We start from the raw sequence: 20,556 nt of genomic DNA, 5'->3' as shown, positions 1-20,556 counted from the left end.
TAAGGGGAACATTACTTTGTAAGTATTCATTTTTATATGTATGAATGTTTTGCCTGTATGTATGTATGTATGTATGTATGTATGTATGTATGTATGTATGTATGTGCACCATGTGTGAGCAATGTCTGTGGAGGCCAGAAGAGAGTACCAAATCCCGTAGAATTTGACTTAACAGGTTGTTGTATGCTGCCCTGTAGGTTCTGGGAACCAAACCCAGGTCCTCTGCAAGATCCATAAATGCTCTTAATTGCTGAGCCATCTCTCCAACCCTGGGAAGGAGCTTTTTCTAATATCTTTCTGCTATAGATAGTCCTTTGCATCCATATTCATGAGTTGTGCATATGGAGTCAAGTAATCATGTGTACTTTGAATGAGAATGCTCCCATAGGCTCATATTTGCACACTTAATTCACAGTTGGTGAGCTCTTTGGAAAGATTAGGAGGTGTTGTTATTGGAAGAGGTGCATCATGCCAGGACTAGTATGTCTCCCTTTCTCTGCCAATGGGAGAGAAAGGGAGACATACTCTTAACTACTGCTCCAGCACCTCCCTGCATGCAGCCATGTGTCCGTCCTTGCCCCCTCTCCTGGCACGATGATCTTTGACTACCCTCTGAAACTGTAAGCAAGTCACCAATTAGATGCCTTCTTTTATTAGAGTTGCCTTGGTCTTGGTGTCTCTTCACAGCAGTAGAACAGGTGACTAAGATCCATGGATCATACACTTTTGCAGAAATTGTATCTGGTTCAGTGAGATGGATCAGTGTTAGATAAAGGCACTTGGATGCCAATCCTGATAATTAAAGTTTGATACTTGTGGCAGAAGGAGAAACTCCATTCCTACAAATTGTGCTTTGACCTCTACAGTTATGCCACCATATATAATATATATTATATGTGGTCATATAATATGCACATATAATAAATAAATACAAATGTAATAACAACTGAAAAATACTGTGAATTGTTGTTAACATTTACATCTGTATTGGCCATATATAGATAGCATTTTCTTTTTGTGGTTACCTAGACAATGTAGTAACATTTACAGCTATTTCTATATCATTTGTTATATCATGGTAGGTATCATGGGTAAACCTAGACTGTGCATACATTCTGCACACCAACTATGACATTTAAGAGACTTGGGCATTTATAGATTTGCTGTCTACTTGGGATTCTGGAAACAATACCACATGGATTCTGAGGTAGGTCTCCTGGTATAGGATATAAGTGTCTCAAGGGTATAATCTTTGTCTCACAGCACTTAGACTGTCTGGTAGTGTTTGCCTTATGATAGATGTTTAATAAATCCTTGGTCATTAAGTACAGTAAAATTGTAATTCATGCTTCTCATTTAAGTAAGTTAAAGAATAGTAAATGATACGTGTGTGTGTGTGTGTGTGTGTGTGTGTGTGTGTGTATAGAAAGTTGAAAATAATGTTCCCAAGATCCTGAGTATATTGAATATAAGGAAGTAGATTGACGTTAACCCTGGCTTTTTTTGTGTCTACCTTGATGCCTTGCTTAGTTTATTTCTGTTTTAAGTATTGGATGGGTCATGTAGGCTAAAAGTGCAGGGCTACCCAAAGGCATTTGACATCAGAGGGACTATAACTGGAATCACAACTGTTCACAAATTGAAATAACACATTTACAAAACTGAATAAAATCATATATTTATAAAACATGCATTTCTTGTGGTTTCTGGCATACTAATGATATAATAAGAGAATCTACTTTGCAAGGACATCTGAAAGTTATCCTTGCATTAAAACAAGAAATCTTTTAAAAATGATATTTTAATTTTTGATGATTTTATGCATATATGCAGTGTATTTTGAACATTATCCACCATTACCTTTTAATATCCCCCTTACTACTGTAGATCCCCTTATTTTTCCCAGGTAGTCCCTCTGCTATGTTTATATCTCTGTGTGCATTATCTTATTCATAGAACTAAAGGTATTGTGTGTTCATGATTGCATCAGCCACGTCATATCTAGAAGACATTGTTTCATAGCCCTCCTCCATCCTCCAGCTCTTACAGTCTTTCTGCTCTATCTTCTATGATGTCCTGTGGGTCCTGGTGGGGATGAATTAGATATCCTGTTTAGGGCTGAGCACTCAGCAGTCACTTACTGTCAGTGTTCTTACCTCTTGTGCATCTCTGTTAACTGTCAACCAGCACAAAAAGAAACTCTGTGCAAGGTGGAGAATAGCACCAGTCTAACAGTAGATACACAAATAGGTAGAAGGGAATTTGGCTACTTGTCCCTTTAGCTTGACAACAGTAGTCCTCCTAATAGGCTTGTGACCTCCCTTACTGTAGCCTTTTGCTCAAGTTTATAGTAGCAGGTATATATTCCTTCCCATGGAGTAGGTCTCAAATCCAACCAAAAAGCAGTCGTTCACTTTCAAAACAGTCATGCCACTGTTCCTGGCAAGTCATTATTTCCCTATGCAGGATCCATGGTGGGTACAACTATTAATGTCTTTTCTTGTCCTCTGACCTGCATAGCAGTATCTGCCACTGTAAATGCTAGTCAGTTGGGAGGAAGTTTCCATCTCAATTCCAGTTTGATTTATCTATTTGGGTATCCATGGTATGTGATATCTTGTGATATCTTCAGTAATAGGGCCTTATCATCTAGTTCTGGTAGGTTACTTTTCTATTGCTGTGAAGAGACACTATGACCAAGGCAACTTAAAAAAGTCTCTTTTGAGACTCTCTAATCTCTTTGGGGGCTGGGGGTTATTGATGGGTTAGACTGTGCTAGAGGCTTCAGCCTTTGCATCAGAAGCAGCTGGACTCTTCCCATCGCTCCTTGGCAGGGTGAGAAATCTTTTCTTTATTTTTGTTTTTATTTTTTTTATTTTTTTAATACATCAGAATTTTATTGCTTGGAGAATACAACATATGAAATCACAAGAACATCAAAATGAAAAGTCACTAGGTTTCAAACACAGAATACATTACCAGATGCAGTAAAATATTAATTAACCTGAAGTCTACATCAGAAAGAAAAAGGTATGGAAAAACACCTAAATTGTTTACTTGAGAAACATACACTTAAAACAAAGTAGAAGAATGTTCCAGTACGAATTAAAAAAGCCAACAAGGACTAACTTTTTTTATGTATATATATATTTTATATTTATATAAAAAGACCAATAATGACAGTATGCTATGCATCAATAGCAGCAACAGCTTTTCCAGGTTCTGCAGTCATTTAAACAAAATTGTAGAGACATCCAGCACTCTCCATAAAAAAAAAAAAAGTAAAAAACAAAATCCCAGAAAAACAGCACAGTTCTGTTACCCTTGTGGTATCTGGCACCATTTTTTTTTTTTTAAATTAGCTTCTCTATCATCATCTGGAAGGAAACCATTCTGAGCAACATCATTACAAACAGCTCTAATAAAGCATGGTCACTACTATGTATCATAAAGCAGGTCCACATATGAGTGAGTACATATCATGTTTGTCTTTTTGTGATTGGGTTACCTCACTCAGAATGGTTTCTTCAAGTTCCATCCATTTTCCTGCAAATTTCAAGATTCCATTGTTTTTTTCTGCTGAGTAGTACTCCATTGTGTAAATGTACCACATTTTCTGTATCCATTCTTCATTTGAGGGGCATCTAGGCTGCTTCCAGTTTCTGTCTATTACAAATAATGCTGCTATGAACATGGTTGAACAGATGTCCTTGTTATATGAATGTGCTTCTTTTGGGTATATGCCTAGGAGTGAAATTGCTGGATCTTGTGGTAGACTGATTCCCATTTTCTTGAGGAGTCGCCATACTGATTTCCAAAGTGGTTGTACAAGTTGGCACTCCCACCAGCAGTGGAGGAGTGTTCCTCTTTCTCCACATCCTCTCCAGCATAAACTGTCATTGTTATTTTTGATTTTAGTCATTCTGACAGGAGTAAGATGGTATCTCAGAATTGTTTTGATTTGCATTTCCCTGATGGCTAAGAATGTTGAACACTCTCTTATGTGTTTTCCAGCCATTTTAGATTCCTCTATTGAGAATTGTCTATTTAGTTCTGTACCCCATTTTTTAATTGGATTGTTTGGTGTTTTTGAGAATAGCTTCCTGAGTTCTTTGTATATTTTGGAGATCAGCCCTCTGTCAGATGTTGGATTGGTGAATATCTTTTCCCAGTCTGTGGGCTGTCGTTTTGTCTTGTTGACTGTGTCCTTTGCCTTACAGAAGCTTCTCAGTTTCAGGAGGTCCCATTTATTAATTGTTGATCTCAGTGCCTGTGCTACTGGTGTTATGTTCAGGAAGCGGTCTCCTGTACCAATTAATTCAAGGGTATTTCCCACTTTATCTTCTAGTAGATTCAGTGTGGCTGGGTTTATGTTGAGGTCTTTGATGCATTTTGACTTAAGTTTTGTGCAGGGCGAAAGGCTTGGGTCTATTTGTAGTCTTCTACATGTTTGCATCCAGTTATGCCAGCACCATTTGTTGAAGATGTTCTCTTTGTTCCAGTGTATATATTTGGATTGTTTGTCAAAAATCAGGTGTTCATAGGTGTGTGGGTTAATTTCAGGGTTTTCAACTCTATTCCATTGGTCTACCTGTCTATTTTTGTGCCAATACCAAGCTGTTTTCAGGACTGTAGCTCTGTAATAGAGCTTAAAGTTAGGGATGGTGATGTCTCCAGAAGTTCCTCTGTTGTACAGGGTTGTTTTGACTATCCTGGGTCTTTTGTTTCTCCATATAAAGTTGAGAATTGTTCTTTCAAGGTCAGTGAAGAAATGTGTTGGGATTTTGATGGGGATTGCATTGAATCTGTAGATTGCTTTTGGCAAGATTGCCATTTTTACTTGATCCTGCCTATCCAAGAGCATAGGAGATCTTTCCATTTTTCTGGTATCTTCTTTAATTTCTTTAGAGACTCAAAATTCTTATGGTCCAGGTCTTTCACTTTTTTGGTTTGTGTTACTCCAAGGTATTTTAGGTTGTTTCTGGCAATTGTAAAGGGTGATGCTTCTCTGATTTCTTTTTCCACCAATGTGTCATCCGTATATAGTAGGGCTACAGATTTTTTTGAGTTAATTTTATATCCTGCCACTTTGCTGAAGGTGTTTATCAACTGTAGGAGTTCCCTGGTTGAGTTTTTCAGGTCACTTATGTAGACTATCATATCATCTGCAAATAGTGAGAGTTTGACTTCTTCCTTTCTGATTTGTATTCCCTTGATCTCCTTTTGTTGTCTTATTGCTTTAGCTAGAACTTCAAGGACAATATTGAAGAGGTATGGAGAGAGTGGACAGCCTTGTCTTGTCCCTGATTTTAGAGGAATTGAATTGAGTTTCTCTCCATTTAATTTGATGTTGGCTCTTGGCTTGCTGTATATTGCTTTTATTATGTTGAGGTATATTCCTGTTATCCCTGATTTCTCCAGGACCTTTGTCATGAAGGAATGTTGGATTTTGTCAAAGGCTTTTTCGGCATCTAGTGAGATGATTGTGTGTTTTTTTTTCCTCAGTCTGTTTATATGGTGGATTACATTGATGGATTTTCTTATATTGAATCATCCTAGCATCTCTGGGATGAAGCCTACTTGATCGGGATGGATGATTTCTCTGATGTGTTCTTGGATTCGATTTGCCAATATTTTATTGAGAATTTTTGCGTCAATGTTCATGAGGGATATTGGTCTGTAGTTTTCTTTCTTAGTTCTGTCTTTGTGTGGCTTGGGCATCAATGTTATTGTGGCTTCATAAAGAGTTTGGTAATGACTCTTCTGTTTCTATTGTGTGGAATACTTTGAGGACAATTGGTATTAGCTGTACCTTGAATTTCTGGTAGAATTCTGCAGTGAAGCCATCTGGCCCTGGGCTTTTTTTGGTTTGGAGACTTCTAATGACTGCTTCAATTTTATTAGAAGTTATAGGTCTATTTAAGTTGCTTATATGTTCTTGATTTAATTTTGGAAAGTGAAATCAGTCCAGAAAATTGTCCATTTCCTTTAGATTTTCAAATTTTGAGGAATATAGGTTTTCAAAGTATGACCTGATGATTCTCTGGATTTCCTCTGTGTCTGTTGTTATGACCCCTTTTCATTCCTGATTTTATTAATTTGCATGTTCACTCTCTGCTGTTTGGTAAGTTTGGATAAAGGTTTGTCTATCTTGTTGATTTTCTTGAAGAACCAACTTTTTGTTATATTGATTCTTTGTATTGTTCTCCCAGTTTCCATTTTATTGATTTCAGCCCTCAATTCAATTATTTCCTGGCATCTGCTCCTCTGGGGTTTATTGGCTTTTTTGTTTTCTAAAGCTTTCAGTTGTGCTGTTAATTCTCTAGTCTGATTATTTTCCTGTTTCTTCATGTGGGCATTTAGCGCTATGAACTTTCCTCTTAGCACTGCTTTCAGAGTATCCCATAGGTTTGGATATGTTGTGTCCTCATTCTCATTGAATTCTAGGAAATCTTTAATTTCTTTTTTTATTTCTTCCTGGACCCATGAATTGTGCAATTGGGTGTTACTTAATTTCCATGAGTTTGTAGGTTTTCTGTAGTTCTTGTTGTTGTTGAATTCTTATTTTAAAGCATGGTGGTCTGATAAGACACAGGGGGTTATTTCAATTTTTTTGTACTTGTTGAGGTTTGCTATGTTGCCAAGTATGTGGTTGATTTTAGAGAAGGTTCCATGTGGCGCTGAGAAGAAGGTAAATTGTTTTGTATTTGGGTGGAATGTTCTATAGATATCTGTTAAGTCCAATTTCGCCATAACTTCTATTAGTTCTTTTGTTTCTTTGTTAAGTTTCTGTCTGGTGTTCCTGTCCAGTGGTGAGAGTGGGGTGTTGAAATCTCCCACTATAAGTGTGTGCGGTTTTATGTATGATTTGAGTTTTAGTAAAGTTTCTTTTACAAATGTGGATGCCTTTGTATTTGGGGCATAAATGCTCAGAATTGAGACTTCATCATGATGGATTTCTCCTGTGATGAATAGGAAATGACCTTCTTCATCTCTTTTGAATGATTTTAGTTTAAAGTCCAATTTGTTGGATATTAGGATTGCTACCCACGCTTGTTTCTTGGGTCCATTTGATTGGAAGATCTTTCCCCATCCTTTAATTCTTTGGTACCGTTTGTCTTTGAGGTTGAGGTGAGTTTCTTGTATGTAGCAGAAGGAAGGATTCTGTCTTCTTATCCATTCTGCTAATCTGTGTCTTTTTATAGGGGAGTTAAGTCCATTAATGTTGAGGCATATTAATGACCATTGTTTATTGTCCATTCTTGTTTGTTTTTGATTTGGTGATAGTGGCAAGGTTATGTGTAGGATTCTATCCTTTTTTTCTTTTGACTGTTGGTAAATTGGGATTATCTATTGCCTTGTTTTTCTGGTTGTAGTTAACTTCCCTGGGTTGCAGTTTACCTTCCAGTACTTTCTGTTGTGCTAGATTGTTTGAATCTGGTTTTATCATGGAATATCTTGTTTTTTCCATCTATAATGATTGAAATCTTTGCTGGGTATAGTAGTCTGGGCTGGCATCCATGGTCTCTTAGTGTAGATAAAACATCTATCCAGGACCTTCTGGCTTTCAGAGTTTCCAAGGAAAAGTTAGGTGTGATTCTGATAGGTTTGCCTTTATAGGTTACTTGACCTTTTTCCTTTGCTGCTCTTAATATTTTCTCTTTGTTGTGTATGCTTGGTGTTTTGATTATTATGTGGCGAGGTGACCTTTTTTTTTTTTTGGTTCAGTCTATTTGGTGTTCTGTAGGCTTCTTGTATTTTCATTGGCATGTCTTTCTTTAGGTTGGGAAAGTTTTCTTCTATGATTTTGTTGAATATGTTTTCTGCGCCTTTGAGTTGGATTTCTTCACCTTCTTCTATACCTATTATTCTTAGGTTTGGTCTTTTCACAGTATCCCATATTTCCTGGATATTTTGTGTTAGGTATTTGTTGGACTTAAGATTTTCTTTGGTTGATGAATCTATTTCTGCTAGTGTGTCTTCAACTCCTGAGATTCTCTCTTCCATCTCTTGTACTCTGTTGGTTATGCTTACATCTGTAGTTCCTGATCATACCCAGCTTTTCTGTTTCCAGCATTGCCTCAGATTGTGCTTTCTTTATTGTCTCAATTTCAGTTTTTAGGTCTTGAACTGTTTCTTGTATTTTTTGGTTTGTTTTGTCTTCAATTTCTTTAAGGGATTTTCTCATGTCCTCTTTGAGGTCCTCTATCATTTTCCTGAAGATGTTTTTAAGGTCATTCTCTTCTGGTTCATCTCATCGTGATGTTGAGGTCTTACTGGTGTATGGTTCCTAGTCTCCGGTGGTGTCATATTGGTTTTCTGTTGTTGGATGTGCTTTTACCTTGTCCTCTTCTCATCCTTTCTTCTGGTGGGTGTAGCAAGTGTTTCTCGTTCTCCTGGTGGGTGTGGGACCACGGTTCCCTTCTGGTAGATGCAAACAGATCCAATACTTGGATGTCGGTCCTCTTCTTGTGGATGGAGGTGTCACTGTTACCTGGGTGTCGGCAATGTCCGTGCGTGCCAGGTCCCACTGGGCGGGCAGTTGGAGGTAGAGCTGTCACCAGGCCTCGAGGTGTCTGATACCACTGCTGAACTCCATATGACCATACGGAGTGACCCTTGTGTCAGATGACTCTGAGCAGCGATGACGAACTGGAACTTGAAACAGTTCCTGGCCTACCTGGGCCGGTGGATGGAGGCCGGGCTGCCTCTGGGTGATCATTGTTTGGAACCCACCACAGCCCCCGTACTGGGTCTAGCAGGCACGTCGCTTGCCTCAGATGACGCTGAGCAGCGATGACAAACTGCGAGAAATCTTTTCTTAAAAACAATTATTTTGCTCTCCTGTTTTTTGGAATGAAAGTATTGAAATAAAGTAAGAGTTATATTGACTCATAGGTTTTGTAGATGGTGCACTTTCATGTTGTCAGTTCCTCTTTTGGTACCTTGTAATCCATTTTTTTTTGTAACTTGTAATTAATTTTTAAAAATTATTTTTATGTGTGTGTAATTTTTCCTACATATTTGTGTAGTGCCCATGGAGGCTGGAAGGTGTTGTCAGATACCCTGGAACAAGATTTATGGACAGCTGTGAACTGTGCTACTAGAATATCTCTCCTCTCCCTTGTGACCCCTGCTTAGGTGATTCTATGAGTTTTGTTCTTCTGTTGTACTTCTTGACCCTTCTGGCTCCTACAATTTTTCCTCCTCTTATTAGTCAGGGTTCCCTGGGCTGAGAAGAAACTACTCAATATTCACCAACCAGTGGAATAACTTGTGATATATAACTAGAAATGAAAGGGACACACACACACACACACACACACACACACACACACACACACACGTTTTACAGTAGGCTAAATTTCAAAAGTACTGTACAGAAAGTAGTCTACAAAAGCATTTACTGTATTGTATATTTCTGTTTGTATTAAGTGTAAAACTAGGCAAAATCAAATATAAGCTGTTGAAAGTCCTAATGGAAGTACTGACTAACAGGGAGGGTTGAAGAAGCTTCTGAAGTGCTGTTAATTTATTTTCCGATACAGATGTGTCAGTATAGGATAACTCATCAGGCTGAAAGACGTTTATGCAGTTCATTTTATGAATATCATAGTCCTAAAAGCTTTTATAACATATGAATATATTGTAACTATATTGTATTATGCACTTAATTATATGTTTGATGATTTGGGGATGTCAGTTAGCATGCACTATTATTTTCTTCTTCCTCATTTACTTATCAGAAGACTAAAATAATAAAGATATTTCCTAGGTCTTAGCAGTTCCTTAGGCTTCCTACATGGTAAGTAGCTCTCTAAAGTACTCCTGTCAGAAGCGAGGTGAGAGAAGATCCTTAGAGAAGAGGAAACATTCTTTTAATAAGGAGACAGTGGACCTGGAGATTGGTACTAAGCATGGGATCTGGCTGATGGTGCACCTTCTTGACCACTCTTCTTTTAGGAGCCAGAGAGATCTGCCAATTTGTCCAAGATCACTCTGCTTCTGGTAGGCTTTGTGGATGAAACAGAGTCAGTTGCACTTAATTTTAAGTGACTCATATTTGAGGCTAGAATAGTAAGCTATTTTAGCAAGTTATTCTCCTCAGTATAACCCATAAGGAAGATAACATGGTAAGCAAGTTAAAGCAAAAAAAAAATTATTTAAACGACTTTTAGTGTATGTGTTTTTGAACTTTATATATTTCTTGTGTTAAAAATATTACTTGCTATATACTAGATTCATATAAAAAAGATTTATAAGCTAACATTTTTTTCTATTTTCATTCTTCTATGTATTTTTCTGGTCCCTTCAACCTCCTAAGTAGTTGGGATCCAGTCTTCTGCTAGAGCCTCTAGTTCTATAGGTCTTCACTTGAGTTCTTTGCCTTCTTAGTATATACTGAGTTTAGTTACTGTCATAAATGAGTTGAGAAGGAATTACTGCCTAATGATTTGGATTAAAGTGTCTGCAGAGAGGCATCCAGATGATTCAGGGTATAAACATATATGAAGAAAATAGCCATTCTGAAAATGGCCACAGTTCTGTTTCTCTGACATTCAAAACCAAGTATTATATGTAGTCAAGAGAGCTATTTTGTGGGTGAATGAATGATTGATACTTTACACTCCTGGAGCAGGTGCTAGCTCTGTCTTATCATAAGCTAAGCAATACAGCTTAAGGCAGAAGTGATCTCTAAATTCTAAGAATTGGTTCATGGGACAAATTCCAATACCATGCAGAACTAAGAAGATACCATGTCATAGTTCCCTTTGCTTATTTCTTTTTAAAAATAAGTTTGATAATTTCAGATTGATTGATTCACTGTGTCAAGATCATTTGGTTTTTGTATTTCAGTTTGTTAATACAACTTTTCAAATTAATACATTGATGTTAGACCACTGTGCATTTTGGGGAAAGCAATTTTCTGCTTTCTAATTAAATTTTTAAATAGTTACCTTGCTAAGCCTTTTGCAATATTAATTAAATTAAAAGTATTGTTTAAGTTCATATTTAAATTGATGGATTTCATTTTTATTTTCATACACCTATGGTATTATATTCTGTTCTTGTTGATTCCTATCTCTGGTGATCTCTTCTTGCCTGTCCTCTTCTTATCTCCCAAGTAGTCCTTCCTTCTGTGTTCACATCATACATATTTCATTACTTTCTCTTCCACCTTCTCCCAGCTTGTAAGATTTCTTGTTTTCTCCATCATGGTCCTCTTACGGTTTTCATCCCCCCCCCCCCCCCCGCAACATGCTCTGTATGTGTGTGTTTGTGTGTGTGTGTGTGTGTGTGTGTGTGTGTGTGTGTGTGTCTGTCTGTCTGTCTGTCTGTCTGTCTGTTCTGAATTCCATATATGAGAAAAAAAATGGACTATTTCTGAGTCTGCCTTGTTTTGCTTAATATAGTTTTATCCTGAAAATATCAGGATTTTACTTTTCTTTACAGCTGAAGAAATTCCATTTTATATCTTCATTTTTAAACAAATACATAACTTTTGTGTATATAGTATGATCTTAAAAATATTTACCTTATTCGTGACCTTGACTTTTGTATAACTATTAAAAACAATATAGAAAGCTGGGTGGTGATGCTGCATACCTTTAATCCCAGCACTCAGGAGGCAGAGGCAGGTGGATTTTTGAGTTCGAGGCCAGCCTGCTCTACAGAGTGAGTTCCAGGAAAAGCAGGGCTACACAAAGAAAACCTGTCTCCAAAAACAAAACAAAAATGAAAACAACAAAAAAGAAATTAACATATCTGTACATATGTATACACACACACACACACACACTCAGGAGAGCACTGTTATAGAAAACATTTTATTTATAATGCAATGTATGCCTTTTTCTTGTTTGTTATTGTAAAAGGTAAAAGCTGCCTTTAAAAAATTTCTTGGTTTAGAAATGTTATTGTTGGGAAATAGTACCAGCATGTTAGGAGTGGCCATCTTTGGTGTAATTGTCTTATGTGTAATCCTAAAAATGTTAATATTCTGAAAAGCTAAACCTATTAAAAAATGAAATAGTTATGAACACAGATTATACCTTAAAACTTCTGGGATTGTGAACTACTGTAACTTCCAGAAAGTCCACACAGAGTAGTGTAAAGTACAGGAGACCGTGGAAGACATCTGTGGGGGTGACACACAGAGTAGTGTAAAGCACAGGAGACTATGGAAGCCGTCTGTGGGGAGACACACAGATTAGTGTAAAGCATTGGAGACTTTGGAAGCCATCTGTCGGGGTGAGCTAACTGACTTATTAAGTGAAACAAAAATGACTTACTACTGATTCTTTTTCAGGGTTTTTTGGTTAACTCGAAACCAGAGAATGCTTGTGAACCCATAGTGCCTCCACCACTAAAAGACAATTCATCCAGCACCTTCATCGTATTGATTAGAAGACTTGATTGTAATTTTGATATAAAGGTAATATTTTCCTTTTGATAAGATTTTTTAGGTATCTAATTTAAATTCTTCCCCTTTCAGGAAAGATTAAAGTCAGTGTATGAAATTATTCAGATTAAAATAAGAATGAAGCCAGTCCAAGGAAATTACAAATTGTTGAAAAGAAGACTAGGGAGAAATTTTATTTAAGTGTCATTTGTTACAAAGTGAACTTTAGGCATTTCATGGCTAGTGGAAAAGGGGAAAAGGAAGATGCTGTCTATTTTAGGAGGCTTAGTTTTAGACTAAACTTTTACAGTTTAGACAAAATGCTTACCTTTAACCTTTTTTCAACACTGACATGGAAATCTCTTTTGTACATTTAGTCCATCCCTGTATTGGATTTTGTCTCCCTACAGGTGGGGGAAGCTGACATTTCAGATAGTTAAGCAGAGCTCTCTGTAGAACTTCTATCCCTTTTGGATTTATTATTTAATAATAATAATAATAATAATAATAATAATAGTAATAACAACAACATGGTGTCTCTATGTAGCCTTGACTGTTCTGGAACTCTCTATATAGACTAGTCTGGCCTCAAGATCACAGGGATCCATCTGCTTCTGCCTCTTGACTGCTGGGATTAAAGGCACACAGCAGTATGTCCTGCTCTCACTATTATTAAAAGGAAAATTTCTTAGGTCAGCTTTGTTAGCCTGAGTTAATTTGAGCAAAGTAGAACAAAAATGATCTGTGAGCCAGGTACCTTCTAGAATCACAGCTGACTGTGAGACTGCTACCCAGCACCACCATCAGTCAGTCAGCCATGATGAAGACATGGAAGTGAGGCATAGGGAACAGCTTAAGTGGCTGTAGTTAGTCAATTAATTAGTCATTTGAGGGTAGTTTAGTCAGCCCCCGGGGCTCCAGCACTCACAGAGCTCAGTACTGGGATAGAGTTCTATACTGTTTGGTCTACTGGATCCAGTTGGGATCTCAGAGCAAAGATTAATTTCATTTATAGCTCTGTTACCAGTAATGTGCTAAGGTGTGGTTTCAGTTTGTTGTGGATCAACTGGGAGAATAACCTTGTTGAGCCTGTATGAAACAACATCTTGATGTTATAACTAGGTACACTCAAAACTCTCACAGAGTAGACACTGGATATTATTTTAATACATCTTACATAGTTTGATCATACTTGGTCTGTTCAACCAGAAAAGCCATTCTGAACTTTGACTCTTAACTTTCATTACATGGAAGAAATGACACCTCTATAATAAACTCATTAAAAGAATAAGATAATAATTATAAAGGAACCTGAAAATACAAGAATTTGTCCAGGATAAGTCTCATTGTTATTGTATATTAGTTCCACATTTAGACTCTCAATTGCCTTTCATGAGAAACCAGTTAGTGTGTGAGTCAGAAGAATTGCTTCTTCTTAGTTATTTATGTAGTTTTAACTTAAACCAGTTCAATATTTGACCCAGAAGTAAACTTAGTACAGATTGTCTCAACCAAAATAAGATGTAATAACACATTAATTTTTGCTAGGAAGAAATAAAACTAAACCACTGGTATTGGCTCAGTATTCATTTCTGACTCAGTACAGTCTTCACTAAGAAGCTAGGGTGTTACATTGTTGCTCTAACTTTTCTTGTTAGATGGAGACTGGAGACAGGTGATCTGGAAGTGAGGGAACTACTGTTCTTATGTAAGATTGGGATAGGCAGGCAGGCTTTTAGCTTAACCTATGCCTTAATGCATTCTAACCATGAGTCTGAGTGTGTCTAACACCTGCCCCTGCTTTCCATCGACTGCCTTTAATTTTGTGTGCAGCCACACTACCTTTTTGAAGCTTCTCCATTTGTGGGTATGTTGACAGCACCTTTATGTTTTACATAATTTTCTCAGTCCAAGATTTTTGTTCAAGATGATTGTTATCTATTTACGTGGTTATTTATGTGTTACAAACATGTTACTTACTCTGGAAGCCTCACTTCCTTATCTTCCGTCTCTGGGTTACTAATCAAGGGTTACTAAATCAAACTATGCAGTAGTCAGCTTTCTGCCTTTGTGCATAAGGCATCCTTAGAGAATATATATGTGGGAGGCAAGAGAGACGTCTTGGTAGTCAGAGTGCATATTTGTAGAGGACCTGGGTTTGATTCCCAGCACCCACATCAGGAAACTCATACCTGCCTGTAACTCTAGCTTCTGGATATCCCATTCGTGCCTCTAGCCTCTGAGGGAACCTTTACTTGTGTACACATACCCCAAACACAGACACATACATATATTTAAAAATTAAACTAAATCTAAAAGAATGTATGTATGGAAAACATGTAGAAGTGTTTAAATCAAGCCATTTTCATTTTCATTTTAGGAAGGAAGATGTTAATGTTTTTTCCAAATTAAATTTTACCATATAGACACAGTCTCAATGGATGAAATTTTAGTTGGTTGTGCAGGATTTTTTTTTTAAATATTAATTTTTCTTTAAAGATGTGCTTAATGACTCAGGTGATTTCCACTGATTTTCATCTTCATAGTTGTATTAAATACAGGGGCATCAGTTTGGGGGAAGAAGTGATTATAATCAAGACCTGAAAATAAATTATATGCATTTGAATCCCAGATGCCTGTCAGTGCCTTGAATGTAAGATGCAGGCAGTAGGTGTTAACTGTTGGTGTTTCACCATTTTCCTGTTTTAGACAAATATAATAAGAGCAAAAGTGACAGTTTTAAAGGAATTAGTTACTGGTAAAGGACATTGATTTAGTGACTAGGTATCAATCATAAAATTGTGCTGTTGATTAAAAAAGGCAGTTTAGTTTCATTAGCATGTAACAAAGAAAATGCAGGTTATTACTAACAGTAGTAATTATGTACCACCTATCAAACTAGTTTAAGGAAGGGTAAAATCATCTTAGTTTCTGGAGGAACAAGTGTAATTTTATCTCAGATAATTTCTGATGAATAAGTATCAGCCTTTGATAAAAAAATCACTGTATTGTTCTGAGCTTCCAGATGGATTATTATATACAGCTTTATATTACATATAGAATTTAATAATTTACAATGTAGATATAGAACTTTTTTCTGAATTTACATGAATATATTTCAAGTAGTTGATAGTGGTCCATTTATGCCTATTTGTAATTTCATTGAATACATTGGCTTAAGCAAATGTTAGAAAACAAACTCATTTGCATGTTCCTCAAACACAGTATACTCAGATTACTCTGATGTCCCGTAATGAATAATGTTTAGGCAAGAAGAAAATATGTAACTTACGAGAAAGATGACTTATGTCACCAAACTGTCAATGAGAGTAAAACATCCTGTTAAAGCTGCTTACAGGGTCTAAGATTCCTTGGGGAGCAACTTGTAGGAGTTAGTTTATCTGGCACCATGTGGGTTCTAGAGAGTTAGCTCATAGTCAGGCCTGGCAGCAAGCTCCTCTCCTTGAGATAAGGTCTTACTTTGTAGCCATGCTGGCATGACATTTGCTGTGCAGTCCAGTCTGTTCTTAGACTTGCAGTGATTCTTCTGCCTTCACCTTTATCTTGTACTTCAAACCCTTATGAAAAGAAACATTGTTTCTTCAGATCAGGGGAAAACCACAACAAAGCATTTTCTGCTTGTTGGTTTTTTTCTTTTTTTCTTTTTCATCTTCACACTGCTCTTGTAAAATTTATTTTTAAAATGCTATACATAAAATTGATCTTTTCTGTGCTGGGCATTTCATAGCACTCAAGGAAAAGTTGCTGAATTTGAAAGTGTGTGTAGATAGAAAAGTATAGTATAATTAATTACAGTTTGACAATGTCTTCAAAAAAGTGCACAGAAAACAGTAGCATGGGTTTTCAAGTTTGGGCAAGACTCCATGGAAGAGTCTGCAACTTAGTAATAACAGAATTACAATACACCATTTAGGTCAGAATTATAGAGTGCATGAGGCACCGGAGGGCACCAGAGAAGGCCCTGCACCTACAAAAGTGTGCCTATCTGCTTCTGTCTTGAGACAGCATCTCATTCTACAGCTCTTGCCAGCTTGGAACTCACAGAGATCTTCTTGCCTTTGCCTTTTGAGTGCTGGAATTAAAGGTGTGAGCCACCATGGCTGGTCCTTTTGTACTTTTTGTGGATAAAGAATATTATTTGTCCAATAATAATATTTCCCCCTTCTTGTTTGATGCTGTTCTGAAAGTCTATGGGGTTTTGTTCCTCTAAATTTTGATTTATAGCATTAGAGCTTATATTTTATGTAGATCTGGATACTAAGCCTTAAATATTGGGTCTAGGATGCTAGAACAGTGAGTGGGCATTAAAAGACATGTGTACTCAAGACCTATCACTGGGTGTCACTAAGAATCAACATTCTGATTATAATTACTCTATCACAGTTATTTGTTATTTGTCAAGGACAATGTGAATCCTTGCCATCTGAGATAGTCCTAGTGCACAGATAGGAAATACAGAAACCGTGTGTTCACAGTGATGGGTATGTTGGAATACCAGCTCTGCTGTGTTAGGTTGAGACATAGTAAGATTGGTTGGGATATGAATCCTGTCAGCACACAGAACGTAATATAAATATCAACTTAGAATAGAGATTTCATTTTCATATGCATTTTAGTAGTAGTAACCCAAGGAATGCCATTTTTGAACTTAGCTTGCAATCCTAGCACTTGAATGTTTAGGCAGATTTTTCACTAAGAAATTCAGCTGAGAAGTTGCTGAATTCTAAATGTCAGGTTGTGAAAGGGTTTCGTGTGTGTGTGTGTGTGTGTGTGTGTGTGTGTGTGTGTGTCAGTAAAGAGATACTGATTTAGACTAGGTTTTCATTTGCATTAATGAAACAGACCTGAGCAGTTGCAAATTCAAAAATGTTTTTTAATCTTAGTTTAGTATCAAATGTATTTCCCAGTATTTAAAACTTTCTTGCTTATGTGCCACATTCTGACTTTAAAGTCACTTTTTAAAAGTTGTATATATCCCAGCTTCTCTTTTCTGGCTTTCACAAAATGAGTAAATAACTTTCAATACAACAAAGAAGCTTCAATAGTCCTACCAAAAATATGTTCCAGAGGAATAAATCTATTTCATCGCTAAGCCTCCACTTGGCAGAAGGTCGTCTGAAAACATGACCTCAAGTAAGGAAATATGCTTCTGGCAACATTTCTTGGGCCTTTTAAATCACTTTTATTTTTATTTATTATGATGATGATGATGATGATTTTTTTCCCCAGTCTGGGTTTCTCTGTGTAGCCCTGGTTGTCCTGGAACTCACTTTGTAGACCAGGCTGGCCTTGAACTCACAGAGATCCACCTGTCCCTGCCAAGTGCTGGTATTAAAGGTGTGCGCCACCACCACCACCTTAGGAGAGTAACTCTTAGTTTTAGGTCTTCCCTTCTCTACCACAGAAGAGAGGTGAGGGCAGAAGGAGACCTGATGACTTAGCAGTGTGCCAGTATTAAGGACTGAGGCAAACAGGTGCTAACATTCAGCACTTACTGAAGAGAAAAAGCCTGCATGGTCGCTGGGAACTGTGACTAACTGGGGAAGTTCAAGTCATATTTGGTGCCCTTTATTTGACAAAGCTTGGAAACTTCAACATATATGAGGAATATTTTTGTCTTCAATATATATGAGAATTTTTTTTTTTTCTTCGAGACAGGGTTTCTTTGTGTAGCTTTGGAGCCTATCCTGCCACTCGCTCTGGAGACCAGGCTGGCCTCGAACTCCCAGAGATTAGCCTGCCTTTGCCTCCTGAATGCTGGGATTAAAGGCATGTGCCACCAATGCCCGACTGAGGAATATTTTTGTCTGCAATGATTGAAGAAAACTTTTAGGGCTCTGGCTGGTGAACAAAACCACAGATCAAAGGGAATTTTAATTTCCTGACTTGTGTCCTGTAGGATAAGAGCTGGATAAATAGTTATCTTAGTTGCAGTTTAAGCAGCTGTGTGGTAGATATTCTCCTAGAATTGAAATGTATATAATTAATCAGAATTATTCCTTTATCATGAAATTTAAAATCTCATATTCACTGTACTGCAGGCCAAGGTCAGCTGTGCACCTGTAGTTTCTTGGAACTTCCTCAGTGACAAAGACTGATTAAACTTAGCAGTTTGATATCAAATAGGTCAGCATAGTGGCACTTCGTCTTAAACCTGCCCCTCCCATACCCCACAAAATAGCAACTTCAGGGTAAATAAGTAGCTTTGTAAAAAGAATTTGCAATTTTTTTTTTTAAGTTTCTATCTTGTGGTGAAAGACCCCCGCCCTTAGCTTTCTCTTTTAAGTTTTCCTGCATGCAGCTGGCGAATACATCCTCCCCTTCACCCCCTGACCCTTGATCCCCACAGCTGCCGGCACTTCCCCGCCGCCGCGCAAGGCCGGCCCCGGCCCCCGCCGGACCGCTCCGTCCCAAGGTCAGCCATCTGGACCGGCAAAAGATAAAGGCCATTTCGCCTGACTATTACGGTGCCTTTTTCCCCTATAAAAGGACTCCCCTTCCGGGGCTCGGGGCTTAGCCTAACAAAAAGCTAAGTCCCCGGGTGCCCGGCGCCATCAATAAATCCTCTTGTTCTTGCATCCAGAGTTCGTGGTTTCGATGATTCCTGGGTGTGGGTCTTCTTCTTCTACGAAAGTATCTCTTCTGAGGTCTTTCATTTGGGGGCTCGTCCGGGATTGAGACCCGCCCAGGGACCACCGACCCACGTCTGGGAGGTAAGCGTTGTGCGGATCCGCTGTCTTGTGTCGTCTTGTGTCTTGTCTGTCTGAATCCGTCTTATGAACTGCGCCTGCGTTTGCAGTACCCAGCTGAGTACATTTCGTATTTGGCGGCTCGGAGGGGAGCCGCGGCTCCAGGAGACGTCCTGGCAGCGTTTGGAGCACCAGTGAGCTCATTTGTTTTCTGGCTAGGGTAGATGCCTTAGCGCTTGGAGCTTCAGTGGGCTCATTTGTTTTCTGGAGTTTTACTTTCGACTCTGTCGAAACTGCGCTGCGAAAGCCTGTTCTGTGTTGTTCGGTCTTTGTTTTGTAGTTGATGTGCATAAACGCAAATGGATTACTCTTTGTTCCTCAGAATGGCCAGCCTTTGACGTGGGCTGGCCGCGGGATGATACCTTTAACCCCCAAACTATATTTCAGGTAAAAGACACCCCAAGGGCCCCCCCTTCCTTTCCCCCTCTAACCGCCCGCCGCCGCCCCCGCCAGAGGCAGAAGCGGCCGCCGCCGCCTAGGTTCCCTTAACCTCGGAGGAGAAACAGCTGCCCAATGAAATTGATGCAGCTTGCCCTCTTAAAAGACCTGAATGGGATTTTACCACTGAAGCAGGTAGGACGTCTCTATCACCGGGTGTTCGCAGCGGGTCTGGGGGGGGGGGCAGGACACGGACCCACCAATTTGGCCCAGGTGAAGCAGATGATGCAGAGGGCGGAGGAATCACCTGCCGCTTTTCTAGAGAGACTAAAAGAAATATATAGGATGCATACTCCCTATGATCCGGAAGATCCAGGGCAGGCCACCAGCGACCTGGACAGGGATCAATGTGCTTTTTGCTATACTTCATGAAAAGGGGACTTTGACAAAATTTTTATATTGACTAAAAAAATGAGAAAAAAATATAAAAAAACTTAAATAATAAAAAAATTTGTCTAGAAATGTCTAAGAGAGTCAGAGAAATGAACTAAAAGGTTATAGAAAATTAAAGCAAGCAAGTCATAGCAGAGAAGATTGTTACAGAAAGTTATGGAGGGTCAAAGCAAGTTGTAAAAGGTCAGAGGAAAGTTGTTAAAAGTCAGAAAAAAGGTTATTATAAGTCAGAGAAAAATGTAAACTGTGCTATGGTTTCTCATGTCTAAAATTTTAACCATATTAAGCTAATTCTGTTTTATATATACTTGTTTTAAAATGTTCATATGACTTGACTGGTCGCCATTTTGCTAAAATTAAAAAAAGAATACTTAAACCGCCATCTTGACTAAAGATGACCGCATGGAAATTAGAGGTACCATCTTAGAAACAAGTTTTTCAATTGAGATTTACAATGTTAATGCTTCTATATATTACAGAAAGACCTTAAGGGAATTTAAATTTCTTTTTAAAACCAGTTTTTTTTTATGTTTGTTTTTATTAATGTTTGTA

The 20,556-nt window shown here is 38.0% G+C and overlaps 1 protein-coding gene across 5 annotated transcripts in view; it reads left to right on the top strand.

Annotated features, from left to right (window-relative positions):
• Rnf13 (ring finger protein 13) overlaps window positions 1–20,556 on the top strand; it is a 100,119-nt gene that overhangs the window by 32,026 nt on the left and 47,537 nt on the right. For 4 of the 5 annotated variants that reach the window (XM_027391647.2, XM_027391646.2, XM_035451818.1 and 1 more), the window contains exon 4: window positions 12,311–12,436. The exons of the other annotated variant lie outside the window; for it this stretch is intronic. In XM_027391647.2, coding sequence (XP_027247448.1) covers window positions 12,311–12,436 — 126 coding nt within the window. The remainder of the gene's footprint in view (window positions 1–12,310; window positions 12,437–20,556) is intronic. 5 annotated transcript variants of the gene reach the window in all.

The sequence above is a fragment of the Cricetulus griseus genome, assembly GCF_003668045.3.
Source record: "Cricetulus griseus strain 17A/GY chromosome 1 unlocalized genomic scaffold, alternate assembly CriGri-PICRH-1.0 chr1_0, whole genome shotgun sequence".
NCBI lineage: Eukaryota > Metazoa > Chordata > Mammalia > Rodentia > Cricetidae > Cricetulus > Cricetulus griseus.
The sequence above is the reverse complement of the archived record's forward strand: the minus strand, read 5'-3'. Positions and strand labels throughout refer to the sequence as shown.